The 13,337-nt window shown below is 41.6% G+C and overlaps 1 protein-coding gene across 2 annotated transcripts in view; it reads left to right on the top strand.

Annotated features, from left to right (window-relative positions):
• TRPM8 (transient receptor potential cation channel subfamily M member 8) overlaps positions 1–13,337 on the top strand; it is a 78,377-nt gene that overhangs the window by 19,838 nt on the left and 45,202 nt on the right. Inside the window, exons 6-10 of one of the 2 annotated variants that reach the window (XM_004427705.2) lie at positions 447–621; positions 1,677–1,744; positions 4,238–4,435; positions 9,438–9,540; positions 10,664–10,782. In XM_004427705.2, coding sequence (XP_004427762.1) covers positions 447–621; positions 1,677–1,744; positions 4,238–4,435; positions 9,438–9,540; positions 10,664–10,782 — 663 coding nt within the window. Of the gene's footprint in view, positions 1–446; positions 622–1,676; positions 1,745–4,237; positions 4,436–9,395; positions 9,541–10,663; positions 10,783–13,337 lie in introns of those variants that run through there. The other variant, XM_087424524.1, reaches the window with a different exon arrangement.

Raw genomic sequence — 13,337 nt, 5'->3', positions numbered from 1 at the left:
TGTGTGTGTGCGTATATATGTGTATATACATACATGTATATAATATGTGTGTATGTGTATACACATATATTTGTGTGTCTGGATATATATATCCATATATACATGTCCCTACACACTTTCCTGAATGCTGTTTCAATACATTTATACAAAAGAGCACCGGGAGAAGGAACAAGAACTGGACTGGGGACCTGATCCTTACACAGTCACTAGCCATTTATGTGACAATAGGCAAGCGACCCAACCATTTTGAACCTTCGTTTCTTCAGATTTAAAATGAAAGCCTGCTCTGTAAGATCTCTAAGACCCCTCTGAACTTAGGAATCTGGGAGGAGACATCAATATAGTCGAACCCAAAGGGTTAGCCTTCATATGAACATATAAAAATGTCATCATGTATCTTGGCCAACAAATAAAATCTCAAGGACAAGTTTCTTTGTGCTTTTCAGGAGTATTTTTCAGCTCAGTACATTATGGACGACTTCAAGAGAGACCCTCTGTACACCCTGGACAGCAATCACACGCACCTGCTGCTGGTGGACAACGGCTGCCATGGACACCCCACAGTCGAAGCAAAGCTCCGGAACCAGCTAGAGAAGTACATCTCCGAGCGCACTATTCAAGGTCTGTATTTAGGAAGGGGGACATCAGACACACACAATAACATGAGCAGCAGCAGCAACAACACTAGCTCCCAATTATTGAGTGAAGCATGATGAACCCATGTGATTAGGTCCTATTCCCAAAGAAGAGCTGTTATTTCTCTTCTTTCTTTAACACACTAGGAGTGCCTCTGCCTGAGTCACTGTGATATGTATCCTTCAACGTGCTGGAGCAATGGCACATGCTGGCTTGTCCCACCCTGGTTTGTCAGCATAGAACATCTGCTGTCTCTTCTGCTAGACAACACTTAAGAACAAATAAAATCCACGATGGCAAATATGAGCTTATGAAGCGATGCAATTAGCTAGGGTAGAAATGATAAAAACCAACCCACTAGTTGAAGAGTTGGATGGTTTACTTCTTTGAATCTTGGCTACTTTTGTGCAATAGAACCATCTAAAACATTGATTTCAAGGGGAGAATGCAGCAGTTGAGTGAGAGCCATTATTTGCTGTGGAAAGTGACACTTTCTTCCTGTTGTTGAGATGTTGGTGTTGAGATGTGTCCCGTTGTGTAACCAGATTACCTCATGATGTAGTGATAGACTCTGTAACAGGGACTTGCTGGGGATGTTCACGGCCTTTTTCCTTTCTCAGTGAGATGTACATGAAAGAAGATGTTTATATATGCAATACTCTCCCTTGAGAGATCACAGAGTTATGCAAATTTTTCACCCACTCAGGAAATCACAGCATTATGCAAATGAGTGAAAGTGTAATTATTATAAGGATAAACTTGAACTTGGCCAATATCTATTAGCAAAAATAATCATTCACAGACTTTAGCCCTTTAAATATCAGTAACAAATTTCAACATGACCCGTGTCATGCTCTTACTGGTTTGGGGCACAGAGATGCATCCATCGTGATCAGTGGGTAGACAGTCAAGTCTGAGATCTGCAGCCATCACCCCACACCCTGGGCTCATGGGGCGGAAGCTCCTGGTCCATCTCTTCCTTGAGGTAGGCGAGTATTTCTAATGAGCCCAAAATAAGTTTTACGTTTTATGTTTTATAGATTCCAATTATGGTGGCAAGATCCCCATTGTGTGTTTTGCCCAAGGAGGTGGAAAAGAGACTTTGAAAGTGAGTCTTGGTTTGGTTTTCTAGAAGATCGGTCAATAAGCTTACTCAACAAATGTATATTTGTAGGGCTTGGGGGCTCAACTAATCTAACCTGACTAATTTCTTTTACTGCAGCAAGTAGGTAGCATTTTTCCCACCACACAATGTTCCCCTAATTGTCTTAGTTTGTTTCTTCAGCCGAGAAGATTTAGGAAGAGACTTTGAAGCAACATGAATAGCCTGTATACTTAGTGTTGGCTTTGGCCGTCAACCTGCCACAGAGAAGGGTTGACGTTAACTCATGAGACTTAAGGATGTAAGTATATTGGAAAACCATGGCCAACCCATCTGCATGGAGATGAGCTGTGATCATGTACACACAGATTGCCCCCAAATCAGTGTTCCCAGACCACCTAAAGCTCATCCATGTGCTTCCTCAGCCTGCTAGGGCACCACCCACATGAAGGAATCTCAAACCCTAAGTGATTCTAAGACCATGGAAAGCTTGAATGGTTCTACACCTGCAACATTGAGCAACTGAGCAAGAATTCTGCTTCCCACCCCATGCGTGTAGATTCTGCTGTTACTGGGTTCATCTTGCCTGCAGCCAGACTTCTGTCTGACTTTTTAAAAACCATCCCTGTGACTGCATTTTAGTCATTTATTGAAGGCATAGCATCATTTTCAAGATCTTATTTTTCTAGGAATAGGACATTACAAGAAAGTAATTTTTAACTCCTCCTTATAATTAATTTCTGTGTTGATTTGCCTTTCTCCCGATTTTTCCTATATTGTTTTAACTCTAACACAGCACTTAGAGCATACATATCCAAGATTCTTGATCTTCTCCTCTCTCTTTACCAGAGTACACCCCTGGAGTTACAAGTAATTTCTGGCAAAGTTATTTGGAATCATAATCTAGCACTTCCCTTTGTTTATTCTTCATATAACAGTGATCTTTTCATTTATTTATTCATCCATCAAGAGGTGTTTATTGAGTACCTGCTATGAGATCGACTACTGAGACCATTATTAGATGAAAGTCTTTCAGGGAAAGATTTTTCAGGGAAAAATTAAAATAGAGATTTTTTTTTTGTGAGGAAGATCAGCCCTGAGCTAACATCTGCTGCCAATCCTCCTCTTTTTGCTGAGGAAGATTGGCCCTGGGCTAACATCCGTGCCCATCTTCCTCCACTTTATATGGGATGCTGCCACAGCAAGGCCTGACAAGAGGTGTATCGGTGCACGCCTGGAATCCGAACCTGCGAACCCGGGCTGCTGAAGCGGAGCGTGCGCACTTACTCAACTGCTTGCACCACCGGGCCAGCCCCTAAAATAGAGAATTTTTTCAATGTGAAATTGTCAGGATGTGAATGCTTGAAGTAGCAGCCACATAAAAGAGGAAGAGAGATGGAGAGAACATAATTAAAAGATGGTTACATTTATTTTCTCTCTCTCAAATTTTAGATTTAGAATTTAGATTTCTAGAGAGCTCCAGCAGGCGTAGGGTGCTGAATTTCTACAGCATTTTTCACAAGTGTCTGCTCAGCCAATCACAACTCACAGAAGAGGGGATAGGAGAGAGGAGGGAAAGGAGGAGAAGCTACCAGCTGAGCATGTCTTCATCTCTTTATCCTCTCATCTTTCAGCTCCCTCTCTCATCATCCCCCCTCCCCCCCACCGCAGTGCAGCCCGGACACCCACCTTTAGTGCAGGCAGTGAGGTGCAGATGGAATCCCAGCCTGATCTGTGAATCAGCCCTCTGCCTGCTCTGATGAGGGGACCACACACTTTACGCGCAATGTCTTCTCTAAGGAAGACATTTGCTCTTGGCAGGAGGAAGGGGCTTCACAATTTCTTCTGTCCCTGTGTGTAGATTGCTGTCTTGCTGTCAAGTGATTAATTTCTTAAAACCTGATGCCCCTATGCTGGCCTTTGTGGTTTTCATAAAGGAGATAAAAATGTGGTAGGTGTTTATCCAGGAAGCAAATATATTTTTATTCTCTTTCAATAAAAGGGGCAAGGGAAATTATTTGAGGAGGAAATATGTGAGTCAACATAATACAAAATATGTGGCTGCTGCTTTGAAGGTATTTTCATATCTTAAAAGGATGAATATTGTTAACCTGTATCAGATAAGCTATCAACAATAACATTGAATACCATCTTAAGAGTTGTCACTCCAACCTATGATGTCAGTATTTGGAGTGATTGATTTTGTATATAGGGATATTTTAAAGCACTTATTTATGGAAAACTTAAGGTAGTCATATATGTTCTTACTATGGAATTTGGCATTAGCACAGGATGCAATACAACTGGCTTACATTTCCCATTCATAAAGCAATTGCAAACTTTTGGTTTGCTTCTGATTGAAAATAAAACCCCAAAGGAAAAAATGCAGGATGTGTCCATATGTTCGGTTAACCAACTTGATTTAGAACTTGGTCCCGAGCTGGGTTCTGTGGATCATCAGTGTCTCCCATCAGGCCCACTATCTCTCCCCTCTCCCAGGCCATCAATACCTCCATCAAAAGTAAAATTCCCTGTGTGGTGGTGGAAGGCTCGGGGCAGATTGCTGACGTGATTGCAAGCTTGGTAGAGGCGGAGGACGCCCTGACATCTTCTATTGTCAAGGAAAAGCTGGTGCGCTTCTTACCCCGCACAGTGTCTCGGCTGCCTGAGGAGGAGACTGAGAGTTGGATCAAATGGGTGAGTTGCAGGGGAGCCAAGTTCTTGGGAAGGGAGAAACCCTGAATGTCCGACTCCCCCAACAGCTGAGGGTGTTTTAAACATTCTTAGTGACTTTGAAACTGTACTCTGGCCCAAACCATGTTTCTTGCTGGAAATTGAAGCTCACAGGAGTTAAATGACTCGCCAGGTCTCCATACCGCATAAGGGGCAGCATATGGGGTTTACACACAAGTCTGTCTGTTTGCAAAGCTGGTGCTCCTTCTTTTACACCATGACGTCCACAAATGTGGAGCTTCTGTGGTTTGTATGTATCAGCAGTGGGGAGGAAAGAAATCCCTGATAATGATGCTTTAGTAATGCAGATTCTAAATTGGGTCTACATCTGTTGGAGAAGTTGTTACTACAGAATAATTGCCTTTCTAAAGGTTTTATTTATTTATTTTTCCCCCAAAGCCCCAGTACATAGTTGTCTGTCATAGCTGCACATCCTTCTAGTTGCTGTATGTGGGACGCGGCCTCAGCATGGCTGGAGGAGTGGTGCCTCAGTGCGCACCCGGGATCCGAACCCGGGCCGCCGGCAGCGGAGCGCACGCACTTAACCGCTAAGCCACGGGGCCGGCCCTGCCTTTCTAAATTAACTGGCCTGTGACTCAATTCAGGATCTCTCACCTTGCTCATTAGATCATGTAAGAAATGTGTACTTATCAGAATATCTATTATGCTTCTTATTTTAACATAATGCTATGCTTTCTCATTTTTCTCTCTGTTTCCTGACTGCTGTTGACTTAAAACGACTTTTATTTTCTTGACTTCTCAGTTCGTTTGAAAGCTCACGTTAATATCAGCAGGTGCATTCCCATCAGCTCATTCAAAAATGACCTTCGATATTTGGATATTTTTAGGAGCATGTACTGCCACTTGGAAATTTTTCCGTAAAGGAAATAACAGGCTGTAGACAATCAGAGTTATTTTAGTCCTAGAGCCCATTTCATCATGAGAGTTGAAGGTTGGATTTAGTATAAATTAAAAAAAAAATTCTTTAACTAGATGGGCATTACAACGGCATTTAGTTGTAGAAGAACCTCAAAATACCTAATATAGGAAACTGAAATCCTGGAATAGTGAAGATCATCTTCTTGCTCATGGTAGCCTTTGTCATTATTTAAGTCAAGCCTGGACAAACCAAATTCTTGTAAATAATGAGAAAAATCAACCCAGACTTCTAGGCTGCCAGGTACTCTGTGGTAAATTAACACACCCTGGGACACTATTGATCTTATTTAATTTCAGATGAGTGAGCAGTTAGCTGATAATCTGATGAGGTGCAGAGGGATCGAAGTGATCAGAAAGCGAGTCCCTTCTGGGTTAAGCCTCGTTACCTAAGATTCAGAATTTAAAAACATGGATGCATCCTCTTCCCGGGACAGAGAGTCAATGTTGGTGCTAAATGATGCCCTGCCCAGCAAATGCTTATATGATATTCCTATTTGAGATGTTACATTTTGCAGATTTTACTAAAAAAGGTAAAGCTGTTGGTTTTATATGCAAGTTTGTGCTGGGATTTTCTTGTATCTTGGCCAAGTCCAGTTGAGAGACACACATAAGAATCAGGGGAATGGAGATCAAAATATCAGCTTCATTGATGATGGAGGAAAGTTGAAAGATGTGGCTTAGGGGTTGTAGCCACAATGGGCCTTCTTATGCTGAGCCCCAGAATGAGACAGATGAGCCAACCCAGACAGAGGCGGCCCTGGATAACTGCTGGCCTCCCCGCCAGGCTAGGCATGTGGCTGATGGCAGACTCGAGCACTAGCACTCTGCAAGGAGCAGATCCCAATGAAAGAAGGAAAGAAGCAGGAAAGAACTGTCTGGGCAAGGCCAAAGTCACCAATTTGATATGTCACTTCCTCGCCCTGAGTAGCAGTAAGCGAAGGGGTGGAGAACATCCAGGAGCCTAACAGGGACGGAACTCACTCTGCATGGAAATATGTGGGTGAGGAAAAGGAGTCGTCCTTCCCCAGAGTGGTTATGTAGTTTCAATTCTCCAGATATAAAGACCTAACCGTCTGAGTCAATTCCAGACATATCAACGGAGCAACCCCCAAGTGTAAATATCAGTGTAAGACGTTGTGTGTTGAGCTCTGTACTCAAGGTGATTTCCTGTCATGGATGGAGGAAATGTAGTGGCCAGTTCAAGTATGCTCATAGAGGAAGAAATTGACAACTCTTAACTTACCCACTAAAGATGGCCCTGGGTCTGTTCCAGGACTTTCCTCTTACTCCTTGCGCATGTTGGCTTGTAGAGTCAGGACCAGGTCATGTCCAAAGGGCCATACTACCTAATGGGTCCCCATACCCTTTATGAAGAGTTTTGATTTCTGCTTCAAGAAAACCATTACAGGTAACTCATCTGAAGCAGGCTAAAATCAGACACATTTCGCTTTCTGTGAATATATTATCCTTTCTGGGATTCATATTTAATTCATATTCATATCTAATATGTTAATGATATATCATAATTATAATCATGCCAGTCAGAAGACATACATCACTAATAAAAATTAGTCTAGCATTTTAATTATGTGCTCATATGAGGTTTTGCAATTGGTACAGATTTCCCAAAAGACCGAGCTCAAGAGTAGAATTATTAATTAATGACTGCATACATTCTGTCAAATATTAACTGAGCAACCTCCCAGGGTAATCGTGGGTGACCTCACTGATCATGAGGACAACTAGCCCCAAACCTGGACTCACAGTTTCTCAACCTTTTCAAGAGACTCCATATACTTCTCCCTGAGGTCATGCCTTTCTCTTCTACCGGTTATCTCAGAGTTGTTCCCCTATGTCTACTCCTCACTTTCTCAAGAACTTGACCCTTCAATCTTCCACTCCATCAGCCAACCCAGATACCATTCATTCATTCATTTCAAACTCTTTCCTCTATTCATTTATTCAATTGATATTTATTAGATGAGCACATACTATAAGCCAGGTTCTGGAATAGGCACTTCAGAAAGAATAGTATACACAGCAGAAAGAGTCCTTGTCCTCATAGAGGAAACAGAAATTGAAAAAAAGTTCATGTTGAGTGACTACAATAGAATGCATTGTATAATTTCAAACTGAAATCGGTGTTCTGAAGAAAGGTAACATAGATTCAGAAGAGCTTGAGCCAAGAGAGCATGGCCTGGTGTGGAAGGCCTTTCAGGGGAAGGCTTCTCAGAGGAAGTGATGTGGAAGCTGTGACCTGAAGGATGGGTAGAGTTAAAGGGGTGAGGGCTGGGATTGTGGTGGTGGGAACAGCAAGTGCAAAGGTCCTGAGGTGTGAGGTAAGCATGGCCTACCTGAGGAGCCAAAAGATGGCAATGAGAGCAAATACTGTGAGTATAAGCTGGAAAGCTTATAAGATCCCACGCCAGGGAACTCCTTGAACATCGTTTTGAGGTTCTAGTCTTGTTCAAGTGTAATGGGAAGTCACTGAAAGGTTTGAAGCAGGGTGAGAATGTGATCAGAGTTGCTTTCAGGAAAGCTCACGCTGGTTGCAGTGGGGGGACAGGACTGGAGGAGGCCAGAGTACACGAGTGGAGGAGGAGAGACCAGTTCAGGAGCCCCTGTAGCCGTCTCTGGGTCCCATCTGTTTGCCCTGTATCCATATTCACTTCCTCCTTCCTTTTCATTTCAAAGGAAAAGATGTCTCAGCCCCTCTGTGCTGCCCACCCCTACTTGTGCCTGGAATCTTGGGACCTGGACCCCTCCCCACCTGTTATTTCTAGTTGGACCCCTTTCCTTCTGCTCGAACAAAGGCTGCCAGCATGGGGAGAGGGCCTTTCCCTTCATGCTACGCCCCTCCCACTCTCTCCATCAAACCCACTAGCGTTTTCCTGCAGTTTTCATGTATTTCCTCATCGCCATTAGATGCCTTTGAACTAAGGCCTCCAGCACCACCTTTCCCAGGAAATCACAGCCTTGAAGGTCACCTCCTCATGTCCAAATCCGAGGGCGCTTCTTGGTCCGTATCTTTCACCCTTCCCACCTGACCTCAGACGTCCCTCTCCCGCCCAGCAGAGACTCTCTGTCTGGGCTGGATCTGTCTCTGTACTTCCAGATCCTCATTTACAAATGTTGCCAGGAAAAGCCACCAACACCTCGGATGTAGTCTAACCGAAACCAGACTCGCTTCCTCCCCTAGAAGGTGCGCTTCCTCACCAAGCCCCCACCAAGGGCACCAACGCCCGAAATCTTGGAATCAGGGGCTCTGCCCATCCCAGCTCTTTAATTTTACAAAATGTTTTAAAATTAAACATTACAGAAAATCACAAAGGATAGTATAGCAAATTCCTTATCTTTTTGTCTAATCACCAAGTCCTCTTGGATCTTGTTCACGTTGAACTTGTCTTCTATGTTTTAAGCTCTTATGACCAGACTTGGACCATTTCTGTGGTTTTCTGGTGCCCTTTCCTCATTTATTCACTCATTCAACAATTGAGTGCCTACCATGTGCCGGAGTTTGTCACACACACAAACACACACATGCACACGCACACTCACCCTTAGTCAATGAGTCTCTCATCTTTTTGGTATGTGTGTCCTTGTATAATCAGTACTTTATTCTCATTGTGGCCAAGGACTCATTATCCCAATTTAGAAATTAGACGTGAGAAGCACAGGTGCCATAGGTGAGCAAAGGAGATCTGGAACAACCAATAGGGGCTCCTTAAAAAAAATGGCAGTTGGGGCCGACAGGTGGTGTAGTGGTTAAGTCAGTGCGTTCCACTTTGGTGGCCCAGGGTTCGCCAGTTCAGATCCCAGGCGCGGACCTATACACCACTCATCAAGCCATGCTGAAGCAGCATCCCACATAGAAGAACTAGAAAGACGTACAGCTAGGACACACAACTATCTACTGCAGCTTGGGGGGAAAAAAAGGAATAAAAGATTCCTCACCTTAAGAGAGAAATTTTGGCTCCTCGTGCCTAAAATCAGTTGGCTAACAACTCTGCTCTTTAAATCTTGCCAGCTCAAAGAAATTCTTGAAAGTTCTCACCTATTAACAGTTATTAAAATGGAAGAAGCTGGGGACGAAATTGTGAGCAACGCTATTTCCTATGCTTTGTACAAAGGTGAGTAAAAACAGCTCCTTTAGAAGTTTCAGCTTTGTGTTGCTTTCCATGGCTTTTAATGGCTTGCATTAATTTTTTTAAACAGCTTTATTGAAATATAATCTTGCACTTAATTTTGATGATCATAGATTGGAAGCTAGAATAACTATTATTGACCTGCTGAGTTAAATCTCCTTGGTTGAATGAATTTAATAGAACAAGAATTTTTATGTCATTAAAGTACTGGTCAAATACAATCACGGCACTCTCCAAAGAGCTGTCTTTAACAGTGGTTTAAAATCTTTATCTGAGTCTCAGACTCCTTTGAGAATGTGATAAAAGCTATGGGCCTTTGTCCTAAGGTTCCACATATATGTACGCCCGTGTGCACACACGCTTCACACGAAGAAATAATTTTGCATTCAGTTTCAGGGGTTTACAGATCTCCTGATGCTTATGAATGAACCTCAGTTTTAAAATTCTTGTCTGTGATCTCTGCTGTCTTAGAATTCCATCAAGGTGGATATTACCTGAAGTAAATAGATCCTTGGCAAAGATTCATCTAGAGTTGAGCCTCCTGATTAATATATGTAAGTTGTGCAGAGTAGGGCAAGGGACTTAGGAAGTGCGATTTAAGCATTAGCTATTTATTAGAATCATTCTTATTGTGCTTGTCAGAAATTTGGTTGTAAGGATATTTATTAAAATGGGATTATATCTGTAGAGATACGTCGATCCAGAAAATATTAGCTCTGGAAAAGACAAGTAGAGCATTGTTATAATATGGCTCATTATTTCACAGATTTAGATATAGGATAAATCAGATGTGGTCCTTGAAATGTAACATTTATGGAATCTGAATCTATGGAAAAATATCCATATAGCATAGTTACACTGTTAGGATATGAAATGGAAAGATATTGTTAACACCTGAACTGATCCTCATTATATACTTTGAGACATGCAGAATATGGATGAGAATGAGTGAAAATACAGTGAAATGATGGTTCTGATTGTCTGATTGTAAGAGAGATGCTTAGAATCTCCTTTGATAAATGGCTCTGATAATTGGCCATATGAAATGGTTCTGACTGTCTTATTTCTGGGCCTTTGGTGAATTGATTGTTATCTTGTCCTCTGACAGCCTTTAGCACCAATGAACAAGATAAGGATAACTGGAATGGGCAGCTGAAGCTTCTGCTGGAATGGAACCAGCTGGACCTAGCCAACGATGAGATTTTCACCAATGATCGCCGATGGGAGGTAAGTAAGAAGCCCTCCTGGGTTATTCCACTGTCACATCTGGTCCGTTTCTGACAAAGTCTTCAGTGGTGAATCTTGTAAAAGATTACTATCTTCTAATATATGAGTGTTGCCATCTCTCACTTTCTTCATTGTAGTGTGGGATAATAACATTGACCTAATAGGTTTGTTGTGAAGAGATAATAAAAACAAATCCACTAAAGTGAGATAAGATCAGTCCATCAACACCATCCAAAGTTTATAGCTCTTCAGCCATGATGCGAGAGGTGATTCTTTGTCTGGGTGTAGAGGTGCAGATATCCTCCTGGGAGCAGATGGGCAGAAGTATATAAGGAAAATATGTGCAGAATGATTGAAAGGAGTTTCTCAGAAGTAGTTTGACTAAAAATCAAGACAGCAGTACTCATTTTGCATCCTGCCTCACCTGCCTGGCCAAGTTCTGATGAAAGAATTGTCAGCAGTGAGATGCATAAGGGAAAAATGGAATAAGTAGATTGAAGACATGCAATGAATGTCTTAGAGCTAGCAAATCAGGACTCCCCCAGTCAAATGAGCACCTCCAGTATGGAAGTTGTATTTCCAATAAAAACTGTATTTTTTTCCAGTGGACTGACTTTTCTCACTTTCAATTTGATCTGAGTTGTGGGACCACATTTTCCAGTAGTATCCCTCTGTGTACAACTAAAATTAAATCAGCCTTAGCATCTCTGTTTGGTAGGGACAATTACAAGCCATCACACTTGAATCTGCAAGGCCGTGTGTTTCTTTGTTTTCAGCTCTTCTGAATTAATTTAAGTTGTTGTTGGGCAGTGAAAATCTATGTCATTTTATACATGTATGTATAGATTTGAAGGTGTAGATGTTTCATAACTTTCATCCTTTGCAGTCAGGTTCAGAAAACACTTTTAGGCCACTTATATAATCAAAGACGAAGACTTGATTTATGTTAACATGTGGTCAATTTTAATAATGGAATGCAAATAAAGTAATGGCTTATGGATTTTTAAATTATTCATTCCTTTAGCAAACATTATCTTGTGTTTGGTCTTTGCAGTATAATGAACCCTATCACACATTGCAAGCCTTTAGTTAGCCAAGGGAACATAGAATTCTAAGTAGATCTAGTTAATTGATTCATAAATGAATCCCTGTGTGTGAAATGTCCTATTTAAGTAAGGTCAGATGGTGCAAATAAACATAAACCCAGGCACATATTGAATGGTACATTTAGATTTATTAATTCAGCTAAAGATAGTTAAAGGCGAGGGCGTAATGGTTAAGAGAATGGACTCTGGAGCCGGCTCATCTGCATGACTTAACCTCTGCCAGTTACTTAATCTCTCTATGCCTCAATTTCCTCATACAGTGAGTGGTGTGTTGCAGCCAGTTCATACTGGCCTTAGCAAGAGCAGACTGCTAAATTGTTAGGGGTTTTGTGAGTTGGTTGTTAAATACAGTCATTATTAAAAATTGGATAAGTAAACTTAGAACTAAATAAATTGTATTAAAAACAAAGGTAGTAAATAATCAAAACTCATCATTTTCTAATTATTTTACTACATTTGCTATGATCTATACTCTGGAAGTTATTCATGTCTATTGTATCTGCATGCTGGAAATACTACACAGTGGTGTGCTGCCTCATGTCTATTCCCAATTCTGCGTTCAGTGATGTCACATTGGTAGCTGAAAATTGGCCATAGTGGGAGCATTTACACCATGTTGTTATTGTTATGTACTGTCAAGTCGGCTCTGACTCCTGGCGACCCTATGAATGAGTGATGTCCACAATGTCCTGTCCCCTAAACAGCCCTACTCAACCTCTGTAGAGTCATGCCTATGGCTTCCTTTATGGAGTCAACCGATCTCATATTTGGTCTTCCTCTTTTCCTGCTACCTTCTACTTTTCCCAGCATTGTTGTCTTTTCCAAAGAATCCTGCCTTCTCATGATGTGCCCAAAGTAGGACAGCCTCAGTTTTGTCATTTTTGCCTCCAGCGATAGGTCAAGCTTAATTTGCTCTAGGACCCACTTGTTCATCTTTCTGGCAGTCCAGGGTATCTGTAGAGCTCTCCTCCAACAGCATTTTTCAAATGAATCCATTTTTTTACTCTCAGCCTTCTTCACTGCCCAACTTTCACACCCGTACATAGTAACTGGGAATATGAGGCTGTGGATAATCTTGGCCTTGGTCTCTAACGATACTTCCTTATACTTGATGATCTTTCTAATTCTTTCATTGCTGCCCTTCCAAATCTCAGTCTTCTGTTTTTTTTTTTTTGTTGTTTGTTTTTTACACGCCATAGGAATTGGCAAATACTACAAATTAGGGCTTATTATTTTCTTCCAGAGACTTGGTTATTGAACATTTACCAGCACACCACTGCTCGTCTGAAGATGGAGATGATCGTAATAGCAGGGCCTACTATTGGATTGTTATGATGATTAAATCAGATAATGTTTCTAAAGTGCTTAGAATATTGGCACATATTAAGCACTATATAAGTCTTTGTTTAAAAATAAATACAAATCTTTGGAATAATGGCAGTATTTGTG

The sequence above is a fragment of the Ceratotherium simum genome, chromosome 37, assembly GCF_057802395.1.
Source record: "Ceratotherium simum simum isolate JZ-2026a chromosome 37, ASM5780239v1, whole genome shotgun sequence".
In the NCBI taxonomy this organism is placed as follows: domain Eukaryota; kingdom Metazoa; phylum Chordata; class Mammalia; order Perissodactyla; family Rhinocerotidae; genus Ceratotherium; species Ceratotherium simum.
Note: the sequence above shows the minus strand (reverse complement) of the source record. Positions and strands in the feature narration are given on the sequence as shown.